The sequence below is a fragment of the Alosa pseudoharengus genome, unplaced genomic scaffold, assembly GCF_046254945.1.
Source record: "Alosa pseudoharengus isolate Yale_2024_CS ecotype anadromous, Long Island Sound unplaced genomic scaffold, YU_APseudo_1.1 YU_APseudo_1.1_scf_9, whole genome shotgun sequence".
Classification (NCBI taxonomy): domain Eukaryota; kingdom Metazoa; phylum Chordata; class Actinopteri; order Clupeiformes; family Clupeidae; genus Alosa; species Alosa pseudoharengus.
This window is the reverse complement of record NW_027468881.1, coordinates 5,009,215-5,033,353: the sequence shown is the minus strand read 5'-3', so window position 1 is coordinate 5,033,353 and position 24,139 is coordinate 5,009,215. Positions and strand designations below refer to the sequence as shown.

The 24,139-nt window shown below is 39.8% G+C and overlaps 1 protein-coding gene across 1 annotated transcript in view; it reads right to left on the bottom strand.

Annotated features, from left to right (window-relative positions):
* The window catches only part of LOC143114395 (alpha-(1,3)-fucosyltransferase 7-like), a 29,221-nt gene extending 14,669 nt beyond the window's left edge, over positions 1-14,552 (bottom strand). Inside the window, exon 1 of the mRNA XM_076275978.1 lies at positions 14,400-14,552. Within this exon, the coding sequence (XP_076132093.1) occupies positions 14,400-14,416 (17 nt within the window). The 5' untranslated portion in view covers positions 14,417-14,552. The remainder of the gene's footprint in view (positions 1-14,399) is intronic.
* Between the last annotated feature and the right edge of the window lie 9,587 nt (positions 14,553-24,139).

Below are 24,139 nucleotides of genomic sequence, written 5' to 3'. Positions count from 1 at the left end.
ATGTGACTGCTGAATGTGTATGATTGTCAGTGGCAGAGTGGGATAATGCCTAGTGCTGGTGTTTGTTAGGGTTGAGAGTTCGAATCCTGCTAGAGCTTTAGGCTCAAGATGCACATGCTATTGGTTATTGAAGATTCACACTATTGAACAGCACCTGAATGACATCAGACAATTAACATTCACACTCATTAGTTGCCAAGAATCAGAATGCCGACACACTCTATGACATATAGGGGAACTTCTTTGTTTACTATTTGTCCTTCATCATTAAGTCTATCATATTTATATTTCATCCATTACTGTTCTTCTCTATAAATGTCTAATTGCCCCAGAATATCCAAAAGTTTTCAGGTGTATTTTTTCAGGAAAGCCCTTCATTTTATTGTCAAATGTGTACTTGGAGTTTTTCTTGTGTGTTTACCAACACACATTTTCACCATTTGAATGTGACTGCTGAATGTGTATGATTGTCAGTGGCAGAGTGGGATAATGCCTAGTGCTGGTGTTTGTTAGGTTGAGAGTTTGAATCCTGCTAGAGCTTTAGGCTCAAGATGCACATGCTATTGGTTATTGAAGATTCACACTATTGAACAGCACCTGAATGACATCAGACAATTAACATTCACACTCATTAGTTGCCAAGAATCAGAATGCCGACACACTCTATGACATATAGGGGAACTTCTTTGTTTACTATTTTTCCTTCATCATTAAGTCTATCATATTTATATTTCATCCATTACTGTTCTTCTCTACAAATGTCTAATCGCCCCTCCATGCTTGGAGTTTTTCTTGTGTGTTTACCAATACACATTTTCACCATGTGAATGTGACTGGCCAACATGTAGGATTGACAGTGGCTCAGTGGGATAATGCCTTGTACTGGTGATCCTTAGGTTGAGAGTTCAAATCCCACTTGAAGCATTAGTGGGTTGTGGATGTTAGCATACTACAATAGAATGCTGTTGGGTTGTGGAGGATAACACACTATAACATTACAGCTACTTGTCAATATGGACTTGTAGTGCAAGGCAAGTATTACTGTATAATTATAAGCTGTAGCCTATAATTATTTGTTATTCTTATAATATTTGTCATTTCTTATACTTATTTAGTCGGCTCTTCCACTTGACAGAACAACTCTATATCGGTTAAGGATGTCACGCATGAAACAATGCTGCAGAAACATGAAAATACGACTTTGAGTTTAGTAGGCTATAATTTTCAGTTCCTGTTTATCTATTGCACAATGGGTAATAATTTAAAGGAATCATGTTGCAGTCTTGTAAATAGTGACCCTGCAAGATCCCTAGTCATTGCAAAATCATAGTCTGTGACTTAAAACTCTACTACTTGTCTTTAGATGTGAGAGGGTCTGAGACTGTAGTCTTTCAAAAATCTTTTCCAAATCTTTGCAAATCTTTCCAAAGTTTACCCGCTGGGAAACCCTGTAGCTCCGGAGCAGGGGCTCAGACCAGGATAAATTGTTTGCTCGCCCTCAGTTCGCTCTTTTGTTCATCTCAACCCAGGACTCCAGTGTGTCCTGCTCTGTGTGCGTCTTTGAGTTAACGTAAGTCATCACTTTAATCACCCTCACTATGACTTTTTTGATGTTTATCAGTTTGTAGAGTAGCTCTGCCATCATGTGTAAAGTTAAGGTCTTTGTTTGTTGGTTTGGTGTGTTGGAGTCCCATGTGAGAGATGATTAGGTGATGTTGGTTGACTTGGGATGTCAAGTATTGTTTAGTTGTACCTTATATAGCCTTATGATTTCAGTTTATTGTTCAAATGTCAATTGGTTTGTTTGTGAGTTGGGATCTGTACTGATTTACCCCATTTCACTGATTACTCCATTTTCTGTTTGTTTCCTCTTTGATGCAGCACACATACAAGTAAAGAACAAAAGAACAGATGAATTGAAACTCAAATAAAGTTAACTTGTGTTGCACCGAAACCTGCCATCTTCGTGTCATCACTCCATACCATTGAGCCTTCTGAGTCACACCATTGAACAGCACCTGAATGACATCAGGCAATTAACATTCACACTCATTAGTTGCCAAGAATCAGAATGCCGACACACTCTATGACATATAGGGGAACTTCTTTGTTTACTATTTTTCCTTCATCATTAAGTCTATCATATTTATATTTCATCCATTACTGTTCTTCTCTATAAATGTCTAATTGCCCCAGAATATCCAAAAGTTTTCAGGTGTACTCTTTCAGGAAAGCCCTTCATTTTATTGTCAAATGTATACTTGGAGTTTTTCTTGTGTGTTTACCAATACACATTTTCACCATGTGAATGTGACTGGCAAATATGTAGGATTGACAGTGGCTTAGTGGGATAATGCCTTGTACTGGTCATCCTTATGTTGAGTGTTCAAATCCCACCTGAAGCATTAGTGTTAAAATACTGTTGGGTTGTGGAGGTTAGCATACTAGAATAGAATGCTGTTGGGTTGTGGAGGTTAGCACACTATAACATTACAGCATTACAGCTACTTGTCAATATGGACTTGTAGTGCAAGGCAAGTATAACTGTATAATTATACGCTGTTTATCTTATTGACTCCGACACAGAACCCACCACCACAAATACAATTCAATTCTGTGGGAAACACTGCCTTCCATTATCAAACCCTTCATCTTATCCACAACAAATAAATAGTCCTGTAGAATCAAGTATTGTTAGAATACTGTTGGGTTGTGGAGGTTAGCACACTATAATGTTACAGCACAGGGTAATCCTAATTTTATGCATCAAATTTATTCCAATCCAACTCAAAAGTGTTGAACGACACAAAGTGAAGGTTTTATCCAGATCAAAACCAAGAATAGATTATGTGATCTAATCCAATTTCAGGATCCTTGTTTCCCTTTGAACCCATTTTCAAGATTTGATCCAATCCGATAGCTGAAATCCGGTAACTGAAATCCGATAACCGAAATCCGATCACGTTTCTTTTGAACAATTGTGCCCAAACAATCAAAGCATATGTAAAACTAAAAAGCTATGCCATCATGTTCGTTTTGCTCGGACCCCGTAAATCACCGCTTGCGGTTATATTTATTATTAGGGCCCGAGCACCGAAGGGCGCAAGGCCCTATTGTTTTTGTAAGGATTATTATTATTATTATTATTATTATATTAACTTTGTCTCAGAGCGTTTTCCTTTTTTGAGGTGGTTAACATGGTCGAAAACTCTTGAAATTTGGCACACATATCAGGTGTCACGCAAAGCAGTTAGGTACAAGAGCTTGGCCCTGGGCGTGGCCCAGGGACTCAGTAGCGCCCCCTTAGGTGATTGAGGCAGTGGTTGGCACATACTTTCAGCTAGACGCATCAAATTCGGTAGGTGTGTGTATCTCCCCAAGATGAACAACTTTCGTATGTGCAATGCATTAGCCACGCCCAACAGGAAGTGAGGTATTTGGGATTTTGTGCGGACTAAAATGTGATGAATTGTGATGCCAGAAGACGTTCTTCCCATCGGTGAAAACGCATGAAATTTGGCACACACGTCAAGAGGTACCATGAATACACAGGGGGAAAGCCTTGGCACTGGGCTTGGCCCAGGAACTCCATAGCGCCCCCTTATGTCACTGTGACTTGTGGTTGGCATATAGTTTTAGATACACACACCAAATTTGGTGGGTGTGTGTAACTCCCAAAAACAATCAACTTTTGTATTAACATGCCATTAGCCACGCCCACAGGAAGTAAGGTAATTGGGATTTTGTGCATTGTGGACATGATCAATTTTAACGTACTCCTCCTAGACGATTGATCCGATTCATGTGAAAGTTGGTATACATGATGCCAATATGCTTCTGATTCTAAATTGTGAAGCTTTTTTTGATATGTTGTAATTTGACGAAATGGCGAAACTATGAATTTTAATACCCTTCCACGTTAACAATAAATGTGTCTTAATTCACCATGCATGGCTTGAAATGTTTTAAATTTCACAGGTCTTTGAATACCATAGTAGTGATGATATTCACATGCCCATAATGTATATTTGGCATAGCGCCACCACCTGGCAACAGAAAGAATGGCAATTACATTGATGTTACATGATCAATTTTAACATACTCCTCCTAGACGGTTTGTCGGATTCATGTGAAATTTGGCTAACATTATGCCAAGATGTTGCTGATGTTAAATTGCGAAGGGATTTTTGATATGTTGTAATATGTCATGATTTTAATATCTCACCATATAAACTGGAAATGTGTCATATAATCACAGTGCATTGAATGAATGGTCTGAAACTTCTCAGGTTAATAGATATTATGATTATGATGATATCCAGACACCCAATGGGCCTGCCTGACATAGCGCCACCACCTGGCCAAGTAGGAAATGTGCCAGAAATGGACAATGCCTTAAGTGATTGATCTGAAACTTTATAAAATATTGGATATCATTATTGTGATGATATTCACACATATAATTCACATGCCTAGCATAGCGCCACCATCTGGCCAAACAGGAAATATGCCAGAAATGCTCTAAGCTTTGAATGAATGGTCTGAAACTTCTCAGGTTAATAGATATTATAATTATGATGATATCCAGACACCCTATGGGCCTGCCTGGCATAGCGCCACCACCTGGCCAAGCAGGAAAATGTGCCAGAAATTGGTAATGCCTTTATTGGTTGATCTGAAACTTTACAAAATATTGGATATCATTATTGTGATGATATTCACATGTGTAATTCACATGCCTAATATAGCGCCACCATCTGGCCAAAAAGTGTATAAAAAATGTTCTTTGCTTAAAATGGATAATCTGAAATTTCTCAGGTTAATATATATTATGATTATGATGACACACAATGGGCCTGCCTTGCATATTGCCCCACCTGGCCAAGCAAGTAAATATGCCAGAAAATAACATGCAAAAACAAATAACACAAACATCAAATATGTACATTTTACAAATGCACCACGTCGGTGCTTTGTTGAATTCTGAAATGTCATGGGTTGTGGCCCGCAGGTGCTCGGGCCCGCCATTGCCGCTTGCGGCTATATTTATTATATTAACTTTGTCTCAGAGCGTTTTCCTTTTTTGAGGTGGTTAACATGGTCGAAAACGCTTGAAATTTGGCACACATATCAGGTGTCACGCAAAGCAGTTAGGTACAAGAGCTTGGCCCTGGGCGTGGCCCAGGGACTCAGTAGCGCCCCCTTAGGTGATTGAGGCAGTGGTTGGCACATACTTTCAGCTAGACGCATCAAATTCGGTAGGTGTGTGTATCTCCCCAAGATGAACAAGTTTCGTATGTACAATGCATTAGCCACGCCCAACAGGAAGTGAGGTATTTGGGATTTTGTGCGGACTAAAATGTGATGAATTGTGATGCCAGAAGACGTTCTTCCCATCGGTGAAAACGCATGAAATTTGGCACACACGTCAAGAGGTACCATGAATACACAGGGGAAAAGCCTTGGCACTGGGCTTGGCCCAGGAACTCCATAGCGCCCCCTTATGTCACTGTGACTTGTGGTTGGCATATAGTTTTAGATACACACACCAAATTTGGTGGGTGTGTGTAACTCCCAAAAACAATCAACTTTTGTATTAACATGCCATTAGCCACGCCCACAGGAAGTTTGATCCGATTCATGTGAAAGTTGGTATACATGATGCCAATATGCTTCTGATTCTAAATTGTGAAGCTTTTTTTGATATGTTGTAATTTGACGAAATGGCGAAACTATGAATTTTAATACCCTTCCACGTTAACAATAAATGTGTCTTAATTCACCATGCATGGCTTGAAATGTTTTAAATTTCACAGGTCTTTGAATACCATGGTAGTGATGATATTCACATGCCCAAAATGTATATTTGGCATAGCGCCACCACCTGGCAACAGAAAGAATGGCAATTACATTGATGTTACATGATCAATTTTAACATACTCCTCCTAGACGGTTTGCCGGATTCATGTGAAATTTGGCTAACATTATGCCAAGATGTTGCTGATGTTAAATTGCGAAGGGATTTTTGATATGTTGTAATATGTCATGATTTTAATATCTCACCATATAAACTGGAAATGTGTCATATAATCACAGTGCATTGAATGAATGGTCTGAAACTTCTCAGGTTAATAGATATTATGATTATGATGATATCCAGACACCCAATGGGCCTGCCTGACATAGCGCCACCACCTGGCCAAGTAGGAAATGTGCCAGAAATGGACAATGCCTTAAGTGATTGATCTGAAACTTTATAAAATATTGGATATCATTATTGTGATGATATTCACACATATAATTCACATGCCTAGCATAGCGCCACCATCTGGCCAAACAGGAAATATGCCAGAAATGCTCTATGCTTTGAATGAATGGTCTGAAACTTCTCAGGTTAATAGATATTATAATTATGATGATATCCAGACACCCTATGGGCCTGCCTGGCATAGCGCCACCACCTGGCCAAGCAGGAAAATGTGCCAGAAATTGGTAATGCCTTTATTGGTTGATCTGAAACTTTACAAAATATTGGATATCATTATTGTGATGATATTCACATGTGTAATTCACATGCCTAATATAGCGCCACCATCTGGCCAAAAAGTGTATCAAAAATGTTCTTTGCTTAAAATGAATAATCTGAAATTTCTCAGGTTAATATATATTATGATTATGATGACACACAATGGGCCTGCCTTGCATATTGCCCCACCTGGCCAAGCAAGTAAATGTGCCAGAAAATAACATGCAAAAACAAATAACGCACACATCAAATATGTACATTTTACAAATGCACCACGTCGGTGCTTTGTTGGATTCTGAAATGTCATGGGTTGCGGCCCGCAGGTGCTCGGGCCCGCCATTGCCGCTTACGGCTATATTTATTATTATTATAACGAAACGCTAATTTGCCATTGAACCATACAGTAAAAAGTTGGGATATTCGGCACATTGATTCGGTTCAGTCATATCTTTAATTTATCAAAGTTTCAAGTCTGCACTTTGAGTGCTCTAGCGCCACCAACGTTTCAAATGTTGAATTGCATCTATGCATTTACCGTACATCACATTTTGAACATTAAGGTATATTTGGAATCCTTGGATGAGACCGAACTCAACGCAGATGTCAATTTATGGGGTAAACGTAATTGATCAGGCTGCCATATTGGATTTAATCAAAAACACCTAAAAGGCATCAAAGTTGGCAAAGTTTGTCCGATTTTCACGAAACTTGACGCAGATGTTCATCAGACCATGACTCACAAATGCATTGCTTTTTGGAGCCATATTTAAAACCCTTCGCCCGTCGTGACCAATCAAGTTTGGCGGCGAAGCCGACAAACAGGAAGTGAAGTGATCTCAGCAAGGCTTTCGCGTATCAACACCAAACTCAGTACAGGGTCTCAGTACCCAATTAGGAGGAGGCTCAATACATTTGATGACTTTTGACCTATAGGTGGCGCTATAATTAGCAAAATTACATTTTAGCCTGTAACGGGTCATGTGTTTGGAATTAAAGCATATTAGTGATATCTGTTAATACCTTGAGAGGTCCTTAGGCCGACACATGCCAACATGTGACGTCAACATAATTGTTTCGACCGCCATATTGGATTTCAACAAAAACATTTAAAAGGCATCAAAGGTCACAAAGTTTCTCCGATTTTCATGAAACTTGACGCAGATGATCATCAGACCATGACTCATGACGCATTGCTTTTTGGAGCCATATTCAAAACCGGTTGCCTGTGACGACCAATCACGTTTGGCGGCAAAGCCGCCAAACAGGAAGTGAAGTAATATTTCAGTAAAGCTTTAACGTATCAAAACCAAACTCAGTACATGGGCTCAGGACCCAATAAGGAGGAGGCTCAATAAATTTGATGACTTTTGACCTATAGGTGGCGCTATAATGAGCAAAATTACATTTTGGCCTGTAACGGGTAATGTGTTTGAAATTATAACTTGCTATTGGTGTCTGTTAATGTAAATGTTAATGTACTAGTGGTGTCTGTCGGAGGCCCTAAGGATGACAGATGTGATTTTGTGACATCAACATAATTGATCCGGCCGCCATATTGGATTTAATCAAAATAACTTAAAAGTTTTCAGAGGTCACAAAGTTCATCCGATTTTCATGAAACTTGGCACAGATGATCTTCCGACCATGACTCACAAACGCATTGCTTTTTGGACCAATATTCAAAACTTGTCGCCTGTCACGACCAATCAAGGAGGCTCAATAAATTTGATGACTTTTGACCTATAGGTGGCGCTATAATTAGCAAAATTACATTTTAGCCTGTAACGGGTCATGTGTTTGGAATTAAAGCATATTAGTGATATCTGTTAATACCTTGAGAGGTCCTTAGGCCGACACATGCCAACATGTGACGTCAACATAATTGTTTCGACCGCCATATTGGATTTCAACAAAAACATTTAAAAGGCATCAAAGGTCACAAAGTTTCTCCGATTTTCATGAAACTTGACGCAGATGATCATCAGACCATGACTCATGACGCATTGCTTTTTGGAGCCATATTCAAAACCGGTTGCCTGTGACGACCAATCACGTTTGGCGGCAAAGCCGCCAAACAGGAGGTGAAATAATATTTCAGTAAAGCTTTAACGTATCAAAACCAAACTCAGTACATGGGCTCATGACCCAATAAGGAGGAGGCTCAATAAATTTGATGACTTTTGACCTATAGGTGGCGCTATAATGAGCAAAATTACATTTTGGCCTGTAACGGGTAATGTGTTTGAAATTATAACTTGCTATTGGTGTCTGTTAATGTAAATGTTAATGTACTAGTGGTGTCTGTCGGAGGCCCTAAGGATGACAGATGTGATTTTGTGACATCAACATAATTGATCCGGCCGCCATATTGGATTTAATCAAAATAACTTAAAAGTTTTCAGAGGTCACAAAGTTCATCCGATTTTCATGAAACTTGGCACAGATGATCTTCCGACCAGGACAGGAAGTGAAGTGATCTCAGCAAGGCTTTCGCGTATCAACACTAAACTCAGTACAGGGTCTCAGGACCCAATTAGGAGGAGGCTCAATAAATTTGATGACTTTTGACCTATAGGTGGCGCTATAATCACAAGAAGTGGGCTCATATTTTAGCAATGCTTTCACATATTGAAACCAAACTTAGTATATGGACTTGGGACCTCATCCTGAGGACAGACAATAATTTTAGCAACCTTTGACCAGTAGGGGAGCTATAATTTGCAAAACTTTCTCGTATCAACACCAAACTTGGTATGTGGACTCGTGACTACAACCTGAGGATGCACAATAAATTTGGTGACTTTTGACCACTAGGGGTGCTATAATTATCAACACTTTCTCGTATAGACACCAAACTTGGTATGTGGACTTGTGACCACATCCTGAGGATGCACAATCAATTTTTGCGACCTTTGACCACTAGGGGTGCTATAATTTGCGACACTTTCTCGTATCGACACCAAACTTGGTACAAGGACTCGGGACCACATCCTGAAGACGCTCAATATATTTAGTGACATTTGACCACTAGAGGCACTATAATTATCAACACTTTCTCGTATCGACACCAAACTTGGTATGTGGACTTGTGACTACAACCTGAGGACGCACAATACATTTGGTGATGTTTGAGGTATGCGTATGTGTTGGGGGCTATTGGGGTGTGTGGGAGAGGAGGTTTATCTGTGTATATGTGTGTGTGTGGGATGGGGGGTTAATTGGGTGTGTGTATAATGTAACGACATTGGGTTGCCATAACAACTCCTGCTCAACTGCTTGGCCCCCACATTGCTGCTTGCAGCTATATTTATTATTCCTCTGGCATTGAAGTCTATGGCAGCCCATAGAACCGTCTGGTGAAAAGTTGTGAAATTTGGCACACTGATTGGGGACAGTCTCATAATTAATTTCACCAAGTTTCATACCGGCACCTTGAGCGCTCTAGCGCCACCAACAGGCCAAAGTTGGACTTGCGTTCACGCACGTAACTTCTGACCTGTTGACCCGATTGTCAAAAATCAGGTATCATTGGAATCCTTGGACCAAGCCGAGTTCAACGCACCCTATGGCGTCATTCCGCCATGATGGATTTTCCGCCATATTGGATTTTAGTGAAAGTGAAACTAAAACTCATCACCAAACTTGACACACATGCTCTTCAGACCAAGCCGCACAAAAGTTATCCCTTTTCGTCTTCGGAACTCAAACCGTTTGCCCGTAATAGCCAATCGAAATATGCGGCGAAGCCGCCAAACAGGAAGTGAGCTCATATCTCAGTAACCCATTCATCTATCATAACCAAACTTAGTGCATGGACTCAGGACCCAATCAGGGGGACGCTCAAGAAATCTGGTGACCTTTGACCTCTAGGGGGCGCTGTCATTAAGAAACATGCCTTTTCGACTGTAGCTGCAGTTGTGGTTAGAATTAAAATGCACTAGTGGTGTCTGGTAATACTGTTGGAGGTCCTTAGGCCGACCCAAGTCAACTTGTGATGTCATCGTAATTGATTCGGCCGCCATATTGGATTTAATCAAAACACGTACAAGTTTTCACAAGTCACAAATTTCAGCGGATCCTCACCAAAATTAGCAGAGAGCATCTTCAGACCTTGCGTTATCAGTGCACTACTTTCTAGAACAATTGACAGAAGCATTAGCCCGTAACAGCCAATCGAAATTGGTGGCGAAGCCGCCAAACAGGAAGTGAGCTCATATCTCAGCAACCCTGCCATGTATCATAACCAAACTTACTACATAGATTCAGGACCCTATTAGGAGGAAGTTCAAAAAATGTGGTGACCTTTGACCTGTAGGGAGTGCAGCAATTAGTAATATTGCATTTTGATCTGTAGTTGCTTGTTTTATCGATCTTTTATTTTTTGATGTGAAACTGATGACATGTTCCATCCAGTTAATTCTAATGCGTGCGTGCCATGGCGTGTCGGGGCGGGACAGCGTGGGACGGGCAGGGGTGATTAGGTGGGGGGCTGGCTGGCGGAGGCGGCGGCAATACTCAGCCCTGTTTCAGCCCTACAAAATCAGTTATGTTTTGATGTGAAAGTTGTTGAAAGTGTTGATCGCGGATGCCTGCTGAGTTCTATCTTGTCACCGTAGCTACTCCGGCCTATTCTGCTTGGCCCCCTCATTGCTGCTTGCAGCTATATTTTTTATTATTATTTTATTTATTTATTTTTAGAACAGCAACGCTTCCTCAATTTAGGCTACAGTTAGACTAGGTGGCCACAGAGAGCCTGACCTGTGGCGTATACTACGAAGCACGTTAGACATATCTAGACATATCGAGGCTTGACAAAGCCTTGACTCAGGGGTATACGTTAAGTGATACTACGATTGCAGTTATGTAATATATTTGTCAAACTAGGCTTTCAGCTCAGATCTGTGCGCGTTCTCGGTGTTGGGATGACTTTGGCCAATCGTGTAACGTGGAGACGCACAAGACCACCTCTATTTAAAAACAATTACTTCCGCATTCATGAGCGATAGCTTAATCTACACTGCGGTGATTTTTTGTATATCATCAAAAATCATTGTATATCATCAAATATCATCTATAACATCAAATAAATCAATTGTCATCAGTTGTTGTATGGTATGCACGTCCATAGTGGGATATTTGCACGCACCGCCCTATTAAAGCGCATTCGAGATCCAAAATGTTAGTAGAGGCGGAGCTCCACCTGTAAGATATATGACAGAATCCTACGTGAGATAACCTCGTTTTTAAGACAATTGATTGGTCAGTGTGCGGTAGATTACACGATTTGAGCTATAACTTAGCACATAACCTCCCCCCGACCAGGTTTGGTTGACAGCATACAGTAAGATACCATGGTGATATAGCGACACTAAAACAGATCCACTTTCGTGTCACAGCATAGCCTGGCTTTGAGCGCAACATACCTCGCTAACCCACTAATCGAGATTCGTAGTACACCCCACAGCAGTCAGTGAAATGTTTGAAAACTTAACCATGATACTTTGAAGACCTACTGGCTTGGGCAACTGTTGTAGCAAGACAACACCGTAGGTAGCCATGATCAGCCGTGTTAACTTGCTACAATCATATATCAGCTGACTTCTTCTAATTGTATAGCCTAAGTCAAGTAAATTTCACTATGACTTATCAGCTGGTTTGTGGCGCAAGTACTTACAGTAGATGAATGGTTATCATGTAAGAGGTTTCATGTAGGAAGCAGGTTCGATACCCACGTGGAGTTATTACAGTTTTTTCTGAATGCTTAAACACAACCGTGATTCTTATAGCACAATTTCTAAAACTATTAATACTTATAGCAAAACCACTCACTGAGTCCGCAAAACTAAAAGCACAAACACTGCTTTGCACTCAGTTTGCAATTTTATAACACACACTTTGCACAACTGTAGGCACAATTCACTGCACAGCACTCTTTTTGCGGAACTGTAAACACAACTCATGCTTTACACTCAATTTCCAAATGATCAACACACTCCTAGCAAATCTATACACATGTATGGCTATTATTTTCACTATTTTGCCAACTCTCTGGCACACTTTCTCATATGAAAACTGTTTTAGATAATTATTTCACTTTGCAATCAGCCTAAGCACTATAAATATGCCACAGGTAATGTACAATGGGTACAATGGAGGGAGCAGGAAGAGTGAGAAGAGTAAGAATTAGAGGAGGCCGAAGAATAGGACGTGGAGGTGAAGAAGTAGGAGGAAGAGGAGGAAGAGGACGCGGAGGTGAAGAAGTGAGAGGGAGAGGATGACAAGGACAAGGAGGTGAAGTTAGAGGAAGAGGACAAGGAGGAGCAAGAGGAGGATGAGGAGGGGGAAGAGGAAGGGTAAGAAGAGAAAAAAATAGCCCTTTTACAGGCAAAAAAATCAGTCTACATGTGGGGATATTGTCATGTCAGGCCTGGATACGGCATTCTTCCCCGGTGCCTTGGACTAGGACGTTGCATGTGATGTAGACGAAATTTTGAGAGAGATGACCAGATGTAGACTGATTTCAGTGAAATTCACACTCAGTGAAATTGCTATTTTGTGTCTTGACTTGGAAAAACAAACTTGTGTTTGTTTTGATGTGTGTAAATAAACCCCAATACTTGAAGTTTGGATCCCTGTATGTTTACAGAACTTTGACAAAAGTATGACCTCAAACTGACATAGTCTACCTTGTGCACAGAGAAAGCAAAAGCCAGATGTGTTTTTTATTCATACCATCAGTGTGTAGTTGGCACATTGTGTGCTTACTATTGTGATGGCTTGTGTTTACTGTTTGATACGAAAACACCATTTTTACGAAGGTGTGTTAGCTAGAGAACTAGAATGTTTTGCTGATTGGGTGAAAGGTTTTCCTATTTGTGTGAGTTTTGCAAAAAAAGCCATAGTTACAAAAAATGTGCTTAAGCAATCAGAAAAAACTGTATTAGGCTATTTAGGTATGTATTTTTTTGGTGGCATATTCACGGTCCAGTGCATGTAGCGTACTACAGACAATTTTGACATTGAAATATATGTCATGCATATTTGTATTTGTTTGTCTCCAGCTTCCATCAGAAAGTGAAAAATCTGCAAGCGGCCACATCTGTCAAAGAAACATCATCACTCGTGAAACGTCACCATCGCAGCCAGTTAACATGGGTGCCAGTTGCCATGTAACACCGGCAAGTTGCAAAGCTGGTTTTTCCACTCACAGATGCTAGAGGTAAGCGAGACAGCCACCATTCACCCCAGAAAAAGTCATATAACCATTCCAATGACTCTGAAGTTGTTAAGTTAAGGTGAATTAAGCTAAAGACATATCTTGGCTTACATAGCTCCACCTACACCAGCAAACAGACATATGACAAAGCTAATCAGTCAACATGAATACGACCACACCTAATCAAATCATGCACATCCAGGAAACAATAGTGGTGTCCTCAACGGCGATAGAAAAGCTTCCTTCTTGTAATTTCATTCCATTACCTTAAAACTTTGCATATTTTCACATGCGATGGCATATTAAGAAGAAAATAAGCTTAAATGCATTGTTTTAGTAGTAGCCTATATAAATTGTATCTCAACCAATGCAATTTCTTGAAGCTTAGTGGAAAAAAAGAGCTTTGATAACTTAGATAACTCTTCACAACTGTGATGGAACTCTGATCCTTCGTATGAAACGTCTGTGTAACCTCCGCAACATTAGAGCCAGCTGTGTTTTGCATGATGTAATCCGTTTGATTATGACACAGAACACACAGCACATAACCAGCAAGGTCATGTTAAAGTTGTTGGGAGGAAATAGTAATAACATGCTGAGTACCAATAGACTAGGAAGAAAGTGCGAAGGGACAGCAGTATTGGATAAGCTCTTTACCTCAGAGAAGGGTCCATCTCAGGCACTGCTGCTAATCCTGTCCGCTATCCGTCCACTCTGTCTTTCTCAGGTCTGTGTAAGGTTCTGGCCAAAGTCGATATTGTAAACTAAACAGGCACTAGTGGTTATCACCTGCACTGGTTGTCAGACCAGTAAGTCTGGTTTAATACAATTGCCCATGCTGAACAGGCACTGATGGTTGGGGTAGTATTTGCCTACCAGTAGTCTAACAAGTTATGTCAACCCATCATTTGAGGTATAGCGCCACCTAGCTAAAAATGAAAAAACAAGGTGTTGTAGCAGGTACAGTACCTTTGGCTGACATGTTCAAAACGGCACAGAATTTGAAGTGTAGGATCATTATGACACCCTCTGAATGCATGTCAAGTTTCATGGAATTCTATTCATGGGGGGGCACACAATAAATTAATATTTGTACATTTAGTGACTGTACACTGCACACACGCATAAACACACGGGCGCACACACATAAACACACACACACACACACACACACACACATACATTAACACACACACACACACAAGCACAGACACACACGAACACACAGAACGGTTGAGCCTTGGAAGCAGGCTTCGCAACAATGGAATCAACTGTAATCAAGCTAACTGCCCACCGTCCACCAGCCTTATTATCTATACATTTGTTATGACAATGAAATGTGCCAACCATGTGCCAGTGTGCTATGTATGACAGCCTCTGGGCACGTAGCCGTGTTTGTGCTATGACTGTGTGGGTGCCAGAGGGAACTTTACAAACAGAGATAAAGATCAGATATTGTTTCTCTTCCCAACACACTGAATAGGCAGTGACTGATTGTGTGTGTGTGTGTGTGTGTGTGTGTGTGTGTGTGTCTCCTTGACCTACGCCTCATTGTCATGCCAGGTCCTGTAGGGAACCAAAACTCATCAATTAGAGACCATCAGAGTAATGCTGCTTTCATGACAGAAATCCCAAAACCCCAACCTCTGACTTACAGACATAAGACATTTGGAAGTCAGGATTGTTCATCTCAGGTCTTCCAAGTTTACGGTCGTCATGAATAAAGTATAATATCTGATGCTTTCTCTTGGATACGTGGACTGAGAGACTGCAGAGAATACAAGCTACGCCAGATCCAGCGCCTCAACAATACCTCGTTCTGCGAAGGTTGAGGGCCCTATTTTCGCGACGCAAAACCTGGGGGGAAAGCGGATTATTATCCCAGCGCAAAGTTTATTCTTATTTTACACGTCTCTTTTATTGAGCAATGTGCCAAGGGCAGGGCTCGAAATTAACTTTTTTTACTCAGTGTCCCGCAGCTGTCCCAAATTCTACTTGGCACTCTCCCGGACTTAACCACCAGTGTCCCAAATTCAAGTTCTTGTTTTTTCCCATTCTACGTAATAAACAGCATAATAATCAGTAACTTGCACCACTTAATTAACTCATTCTGGTCCACCATAAGTTCTGAACACTTAATTTATTAAACACCATTTTACTAACATTAATCATCTGCTGTTTCACACAACACTCATTTTCAGAGGTTGCGCTTTTGACTCTTTTTTGAGGTTGCACTAGACGTTCTCATTGTCCGTCGTTTTGATGGACAGGTTTGTAAAACATTCTGTCAATAATCTATTTTCACGTGTCTTTAATTTCAATGTCAGTTTGATGTGATGTCATGGCCACAGATCTAAGTGAAAACAATAAGAAGCGTGGGAATTGACCATGAAGCTGGCCAATTTCTGTCTATAACTTTACCGAAGTGAAGCTGTCAGATAGGCTACTCTCCGGTTTGTTTATTTTCTCAAGCCTATAGCTTAGAACTGCCACAACGAAATGTCAAATGCTAACTTAAATAACTGTTTTCATAGTTATAGGCTACCTTGCAACACTATTGTTTTGTCAAGTCGCAGTTGCAGTAGGCTATTTAGCTCAGCATGGTATTGGTGACGTTTCGTCTGTCACTGACAGAAAACACGTCGCGTTTTAGTCAGAGGACTGTCATCTCGTTTTTTTTAGAACACCAGTGTAACCTTACCCAATAAACAAAATAAAATCCTGGCGACGTCCCCTAAAGGTCCCCTGGCGAACGTCACCTCCTTCGGGAGGTCTAAAAGACGTCCAGACTTTGAGAGGACGTAATGGTCACCGCGACGTTATGCGCGCAACGTTTATATTTCCGCGATGGTAAAAAAATAAAAAATTAAACTCGATATGGTATGGTATTACATCCTGTAAGCTTCATCGCTGCTAGGAGAGAGGCAGACGGAACATGAACGCGCATTTATGACTTGCTCTACAACTACACATCCATCTTCACTTACCTCAAAGACTAACACAGGGTAGGCTACCCGCGGAGCGTTAAAAGTATTAAAAAGTATTACATTTCATTTTCCTAAATTAAGGCCTTAAAAAGTATTGAATTTCACCTCAAAGTCTGGAATTTTTTCACGGAGGTCTTAATTTTTCAAATGATCAGTTGATTTCACGTATCGTAAATCACAAGGATTAAAGTTCTCCGTCGTACGACGGATTTCCGTCAATTTGATTTTAGAAATGTCATATTTGAGATCGATGCAGATCCGGTGAGAAAAAAAAAAGGGGGGGGGGGGTCTATCACCTTTTCTTTTCCTTTTTTTAGGGCAACTACAAATATTAGGTCCGATGAATGAATGTGTGTGATGGTAAATGTTTAAAGACCTAATAGTGTTCTTGAGAACTTTCTGTGTCTCAATCAGAGATTGCTCAAGAAGATAGGGGAGCGCGGGGCACAAAGTAACGCGGGGTTAAATGTAACACGGACTTTTTCCCTATTTGCAGGGGGTTGATCGAGCCATGCTATTGGTCAGTATGGACGTGTTTCCACGTAGATCTGCAGCAAAACGCCTTTTGAAGACATCAACGTAAATGTCTAGGTGGTACTTGTCTTGCCATTACTGAGTTGTGGGTGCAGCTCACCGACTCCAATCTTGTATCATCTTAATAACCGTCTTGTAGGCTAAAAATGAACACCGTTTTGAAACATGTAGCCAACTCATAGCAGGAGCTACCCAGCAAACACATAACCTTTAGGGAACGTTCCCTAAAGGTTCCCTTAAGGTAATTACCTTTAGGGAACGTTCCCTAAAGGTTCCCTAAAGGTTTTTTTTTTTACATTCAGCTAACCTTCTATGAACGTTCCCTAAAGGTTCTCTTTGAGGATGCATAGGTAAATATGGGATGTCTTAATTATAAGACTCTGAATAAGCCAAATCGATTGTGTGGAGGGAAGAGAAAAGCTATACATGTAATACAGACTATGTCTGCTTTTCTGTGTTCTTCTAGTGAGCTTGTTGCTCTGAGTGTGTGTGCCCCCGGATGGATAAAATGCAGAGATCTCCTACAGTCTAACTTAACTTAACAACCATGTTGGTCCAGTTTAGATGGCAGTCCTACACCAACACATACTAACACCCCTGTTAATCCAGTTTAGATGGCAGTCCAACACAAACGCATGCCAACACAATGCTAAAAACCATGTTGGCCTAGTTTAGATGGCACTCCTACACAAACATAAGCTAACAACACGATTCTACTATGAAAACAAGAATAAAGAGACACTGACACAAGTGTTAGGTTTACAAAAGGATTTTTTTTGTATTTTCTATTTAGAACTGTCTTAACATGGTTAACAAAACTTCAATTTATTCAAAGCTTCAATTATATATATTTATTTAGTTAGTTAATTAGTATACACACACACACGCAAACACAATTAAACTATACAAGACATTCAATGCATTTTACAACTATATTGACACCAGATCTGTGGTGTGTGCATTCCATCACAACTGTATCTAAGCTGACTAATGTTACCTGTAAATGGTTTACCTAATTGTTTTAATGCTGCGGCTGATCTTCTAGGTAATGGTATGGGATCACATCCGCGCATCTTCTAGGAGTCCTTGACAGAACTTACCCCACGGGCTTTCCTCCTCATGAAGACCTGTGAAGAAAACAGATCACACATTTAACTGGTCACCCCACCCCACACACACTCACTTCCACTCAATTTGTTTCACAGATATGGGCCAAACACCACTTGCACTTGCCACTTTATTTTTTCTCTTCTATGTCCAAGGCTACTCATTCTTACTGTTGTTGACTTATTGACAAACATTTCATTTTAATTTCTAATGTTAACAAATACTGTATTTATTTAAGTTGAGCTGGCACATGTGTATAATAATAAGAAGAAGAAAAACTCATTGCTGGTTAATTGTTGTTTAGGAGTACTTGACAATTACAGATTACACATCCTGAGAGTACACTCTCTTTAACCTCCTAACCTCTGGCAGGCAATATTACTTTGCACTTTCCATCCCAATCCATGTGTACTTTACATCCCAATCCTATGTCTTATTTGCATTTTTTGTATATTATGTTGATATGTGCCTACATTATTATTATTACAGTATGTAGCCGATCCATATTACTATTTGTCTATGTACACTAGTGCTGTCAAAATAACACATTCATTTCAATGTATTAATTACAGAAACTAAAAGTCTTCAAAAGTTTGTTGAAGGTGTTTACATTTATTTCAATTCCAATAGCATTACTTTTCTTTGTCTCGTTTTCCTACTGTTTAGTTTAATATTTTCTTGAACTGCTCTATTTCTTATCCTGGACTGCCACCTACTGGATAGTAAAGGCAACAGCCTAGTAATTATGTGAATAAAAATCTACAAGAGTATAATTAATTAGATTGTTTGTTTAATCGATTGGCAGCCCTGATGTATTATACTAGTACATGTTTATTTGTTGACTGTACATAGAGTTAACACCTACCAAAATCAAATTCCTTTTGTACGTAAGTAAATAAAATTCTAATTACCAACTTGAACTAGCCTATCACACAGGTCAACAAGCCTGATTTAGAAAAGCATTCTAAATTCTAGAAGCTCGCGACAATAACATTAGCAGCTACTTCACTAACTGCCACTGAAGTAAGACTTCTCTGCTGACGACGGTCTGCACTGCTTTCATCTACATATAGACACTGCTATTTTTAGATCTTTATCTCAGAGAAAATAATTATTCAAATCACCGCTAAAGACCACTGTCACCACCACTGGTAAGTTACGTTTTGCGCTGAGAGCTAACTAAGGTATTTCCAAAACTCTTTCTTAGCCTAGAAAGTGCTTACGTTAGCTGCTAACGTTATGGGTCACTTAATATTCATTTATACACAAACCAAGAACCAAACTAGATTTTGTTCAAACCTACACACCTATGGCTACTGAAAAATATAAGGTTAATTTATCAAATGTTATTTTGAAGTATTAGAAAACATCGCTGTTTTAGAATTTTCGAACGAAAGGGTTGGTAATTGGTGGTTTTACGATAACGTTACTAACGTTAACGTTAGCATTTAACCAAGCAGCTGCTAGGTTATCTGCTATCGATATTCAAGGGCAATCCTCTATTAACCAACACATCAAACTAAATTTCAACAAGATAAGAGTCATATAATGACAACTGATGACCACGAAAGGTGCAGGCTTTAGTTAATCTGACGACAGGTCTAGCTACAACCTACAAAGACATTGGCTACATTAATGATGGTAGCTGCTAGGCCAAGTTAATAACGTTATGCACGCTTCACTCAATCATCCACAAAGCCGTATAACACAATAATCTATGTCGGGATAGAAGTACCAATCAACTCTGCTCCAGGCTGATACGTATTGCCAACTCATGATGGGTCAAATTCATTGAGAACGTACTTATAAATATCTGACATTTCCTGTGTGGAAAATTAAAACTAGCTAGCAGCTATCATTTATTTGTTTCAGTGTTCAAGACCTTCATGGATCCCTGCGATGTGCACGTTCAACCTCTAATGTAAGTTGTGTACGCACTATTACTGCTTTTAAACAAATCTTGCAAAGGAAAATAAATCAATATCAGTCTATAAAAATTGTGTCCAAATAGAAAAACGTTTGTCTTTTCAGTGTGCACTTGTGATTCAATACTCACATTTGATTTTCGTTGTCCTCCTAAGGATGCTATTGGAAAGGACATGAAAATTAGCACTTTGGTCAGCTGTCACCCATGGCCCATATCTAATCCCACCTGTGAACACACAACAGAGGCCTGCTTTGGTAAAGAAAACGGTACGACTATGTCTTAAGCATTATGCATTTACTAGCCAGCCATATAACATGTAGTTTCTAGCCAGCCATATAACATGTAGTTTCAGATCATACAGTACGTTTCAGATCATGCATGTTTTACAGGCTTAAAATATAATATGGGCTACTGCCATTCGCTGTTAAATTACATTTTCTGAAAAAGTTACAGTTATACTACCTGTGTATAGCTATGCATATCACGAATTGTTTGACAACTGGCTTTTTTGTGTCTTTTAGACCAACACATGGAGTGGAGGCCAGACGTGTCGCTGGATTCTAGAGACCATATCAGCTCAGGTACTGCTACTGCACACGTAACGTTACATTGTAAACAATGAATCAAATACTAGGCCAAAACCATGCCTTGGAAAATGCACTGTTTCACACACACGTGGTTAAAACAGTATGCCTGCATAATGATGTAGCCTTTTGGTGCGGAACATGTTTTCAAAAGCATTGGACAATTAACATACCTGCCATTCTCTCGTCCAGTAATCCAGTGTGATTTTGATCCAAGGAAAACAGGTAACCCAAATATGTGCATTTGAAAAGAACACGTAGATTTAGTGTCATGTCTTCTCTCGTTCGCAGGAGCTGCATTGAAAGACCCATCATCCAAAGGCAGAAGGACTCCCGGATTATCTCGGATTGAAACAAGTGTTGCCCGAATAAATTCCCGGAACCTTTAGCGAACCAAACATTGTTATGTGGGTAGCTTATCTTATAACAAATGTGGCCCAGCGGGGTTAGTTGTAACGCGCTGTTACAACTAACCCAGCTAACAATTTATGGTTTCCAAAACGTTCTGGGAACCATAGTTTTTGGTTTCGGAAACGTTAGTTTTTGCAGGGTGTCCGCGCGGTAGTAAAAGGTAGTAAAAGGTAGTAAATAGAATCTACCAAAATTAAGGCCCTTGAAAGGTAGTAAAAGGTAATAAATGCAATTTGACTTGGTAGTAAATTTTTCATCACCACCTCAATATGAGTTTACATTTTTTGCTTAATATTTGTGTCTACATGTTTTAACTTCATCTTGCCTAATTAAAAAATATATACTGTACGTGCTAACAGGACCTGAGTGAGTCGGAGTCGATAGCAATGACGTAGAAGTAAACTGTGTAGAGTTCCGTGGTTGACAGCCTATCAGCGACGCCAACAAACAACATTTTCACCTTTTTGCTTCAGTTGATATTACAGGATGCAGGGATGCTTTTCGGCGACTCTCGCGTTTTTCACGTCATCTAGGCCCTACCGCAGGCTACCAGAGCAGCGTTTATCATATGGGCCTGCTGGTCCGGTGTCCGGTGCTTCTGTCACTCATCTAATAATATTTGTTCATGTAGCAAAGGAGCGGTAGATGTAGGCCTAGGCAAGCCTATCACTCTGATAGCAGCTAAAAAATATAGGCTACACTCACTCCGTTAGGAGGCAACTCTCTCAGTTTACACTAGGCTACTTCAGCTGGAAGTTTTAACAACTGTGGACTTGACTAGTGTAAGCTTTTGTTCAGCTGACGGTAGCGCTGCCATCTGACTGTGATCATCTAGAACCGTGCAATAAAATTCCACCTATCCCATCAGTAACAAAGTTCGAACTAGTCACTGACATAGTAACCGACAACATTTTTTTAACGTAACCTAGACCTAGTATCTAATGTTACGGAATTGCAAGAAAACGAGTGAAAACAATTCCTTAGTTTTAACCTCGCAAGTGCGCGTGTCATTTATTAAAACGGTAGAAAACGGAATCAAAGACGGTACTGTCCATCAACAAAAACAGCATGCAGTTTAAAAGTCCCGTTATTTAAAGTCCCAGACATTTAAAGGGAAAGCGATCACTCAAGACAGACCTACACCACAACTGAGTGATGAACATGAAATTCTTTGAATAGCCTACAAAACACTGCATTTAGATGACAACTGCGTGAAGAACCACGCTAAAGTTAATGGCGAATTAAGTTTATGGCATTCACATTTAAATCATTCAATAGCCTATGAAAACTTGATCAGTTAAATTGTTCTCATAAAAGGAACAGCAGGCCTACAAAATATTCCAAATAGGCTAGTTTTATTGCAGTGACAGAAAACTGCAACATATGAGTTTAAAACCATGTTAAATTTGAAAGCATCTAGCTAGTGACAGGAGGTTTTAGGGGGGGAAAGAAACTCTGTAACCTACTTGATTCCACAGTCAATGTTCAGTATTTGGCCTATAATTTAGCCTATAATATTGGCATTTGAATCCATGAAAACTAACCAAAATCTATAATTTCCTATCGACAACAGACCAGTAATGCATCGAATCGCATTGCTACACATTTTGAAGTATTGAAAAGAATCAAATCATTGGCTTAAATAATCTATATTTTATCAAATTGTGATTAAACTTGATATACACTCCTTACCTACCTACCTAACTGTTGTTTTGGGAAGTATTTATCATGCAAGCATCGTGCATCCATGCTGAGTAATGCAATGAAATCATAGTTTTCAATTTTGCATTAGTAAAGCAGTCCACTGATGTGCATGTTTTCACGGACTGCTTTGTGTCAAATGTGCAACAACAATACCAATAATAATGGCTTTATATATCCATATAAATAGATTCCTGGGCCTATCCTTAGACTGGAGTTTTTTTTTTTTTTTTTTTTTTTGGGGGGGCGGGGTAGTCGGTGGTGTTTGTTCTTCCTTTTTCACCACACGTGTTTGGTGTTTTAGCGTCATTTGTGCCAAGGTTATCATTCACCTTATTAGGGCTAAGGGCTGGTTAGGATAACTCAAGGGCTAGGGTTAAGGTAAGGACAACTGAAACTGAACTCCTCGACACTACAAAAAAACATTGTCATTGACAATGACCATACTTAATGATCACAATTAGAAATTATTAGTCTACCTAATATTTATGATTTATACCTTATAGCAAGTAGTAAGTGGTACCCCCCCCAAAAAAAAAGGGCTGCTGCTTGATCTCGTGTTGGTAGTAAAAAATATTGTGGAGGTAGTAAAAAAGGTAGTAAAAAGTAGTAAATTCAACTCTATGATTCCTGCATATACCCTGTTTTGGTTCCCAAACGTTACCCTAAGGTTAGTTTTTGAGCAAGTTTTGGTTCCCATGGAAAGTTTGCTGAACGTTCCGGAAACGTTAGTTCTTGGTTATATAAAACGTTCCCTGAACGTTCCCCTAACGTTATCTAAAGGTTGCAAACTTTAGAGAACCTTCCCCTAACGTTCCCCAACCGTTGCAATCTTTAAAAAACCTTCCCCTAACGTTCCCTAACCGTTGCAAACTTTAGAAACCTTCCCCTAACGTTCCCTAACTGTTCCCATAACGTTCCCTAACATTTAGGGAACGTTCCCTTCCCTAAATATTGCAACCTTTAGGGAACCCTCCCCTAACATTGCAACCTTTGCATACCAATTACTTTAAACAGCACGAGCAGGAATGCATTATTATATATTAGCAGGAAAGAATGAACAGGCAAAATCGATGGAACTTATAACTTTAATATAAAATTATCAAAAGACAAAAAAAACAATATAAAAGGCCTCACTGTATATAT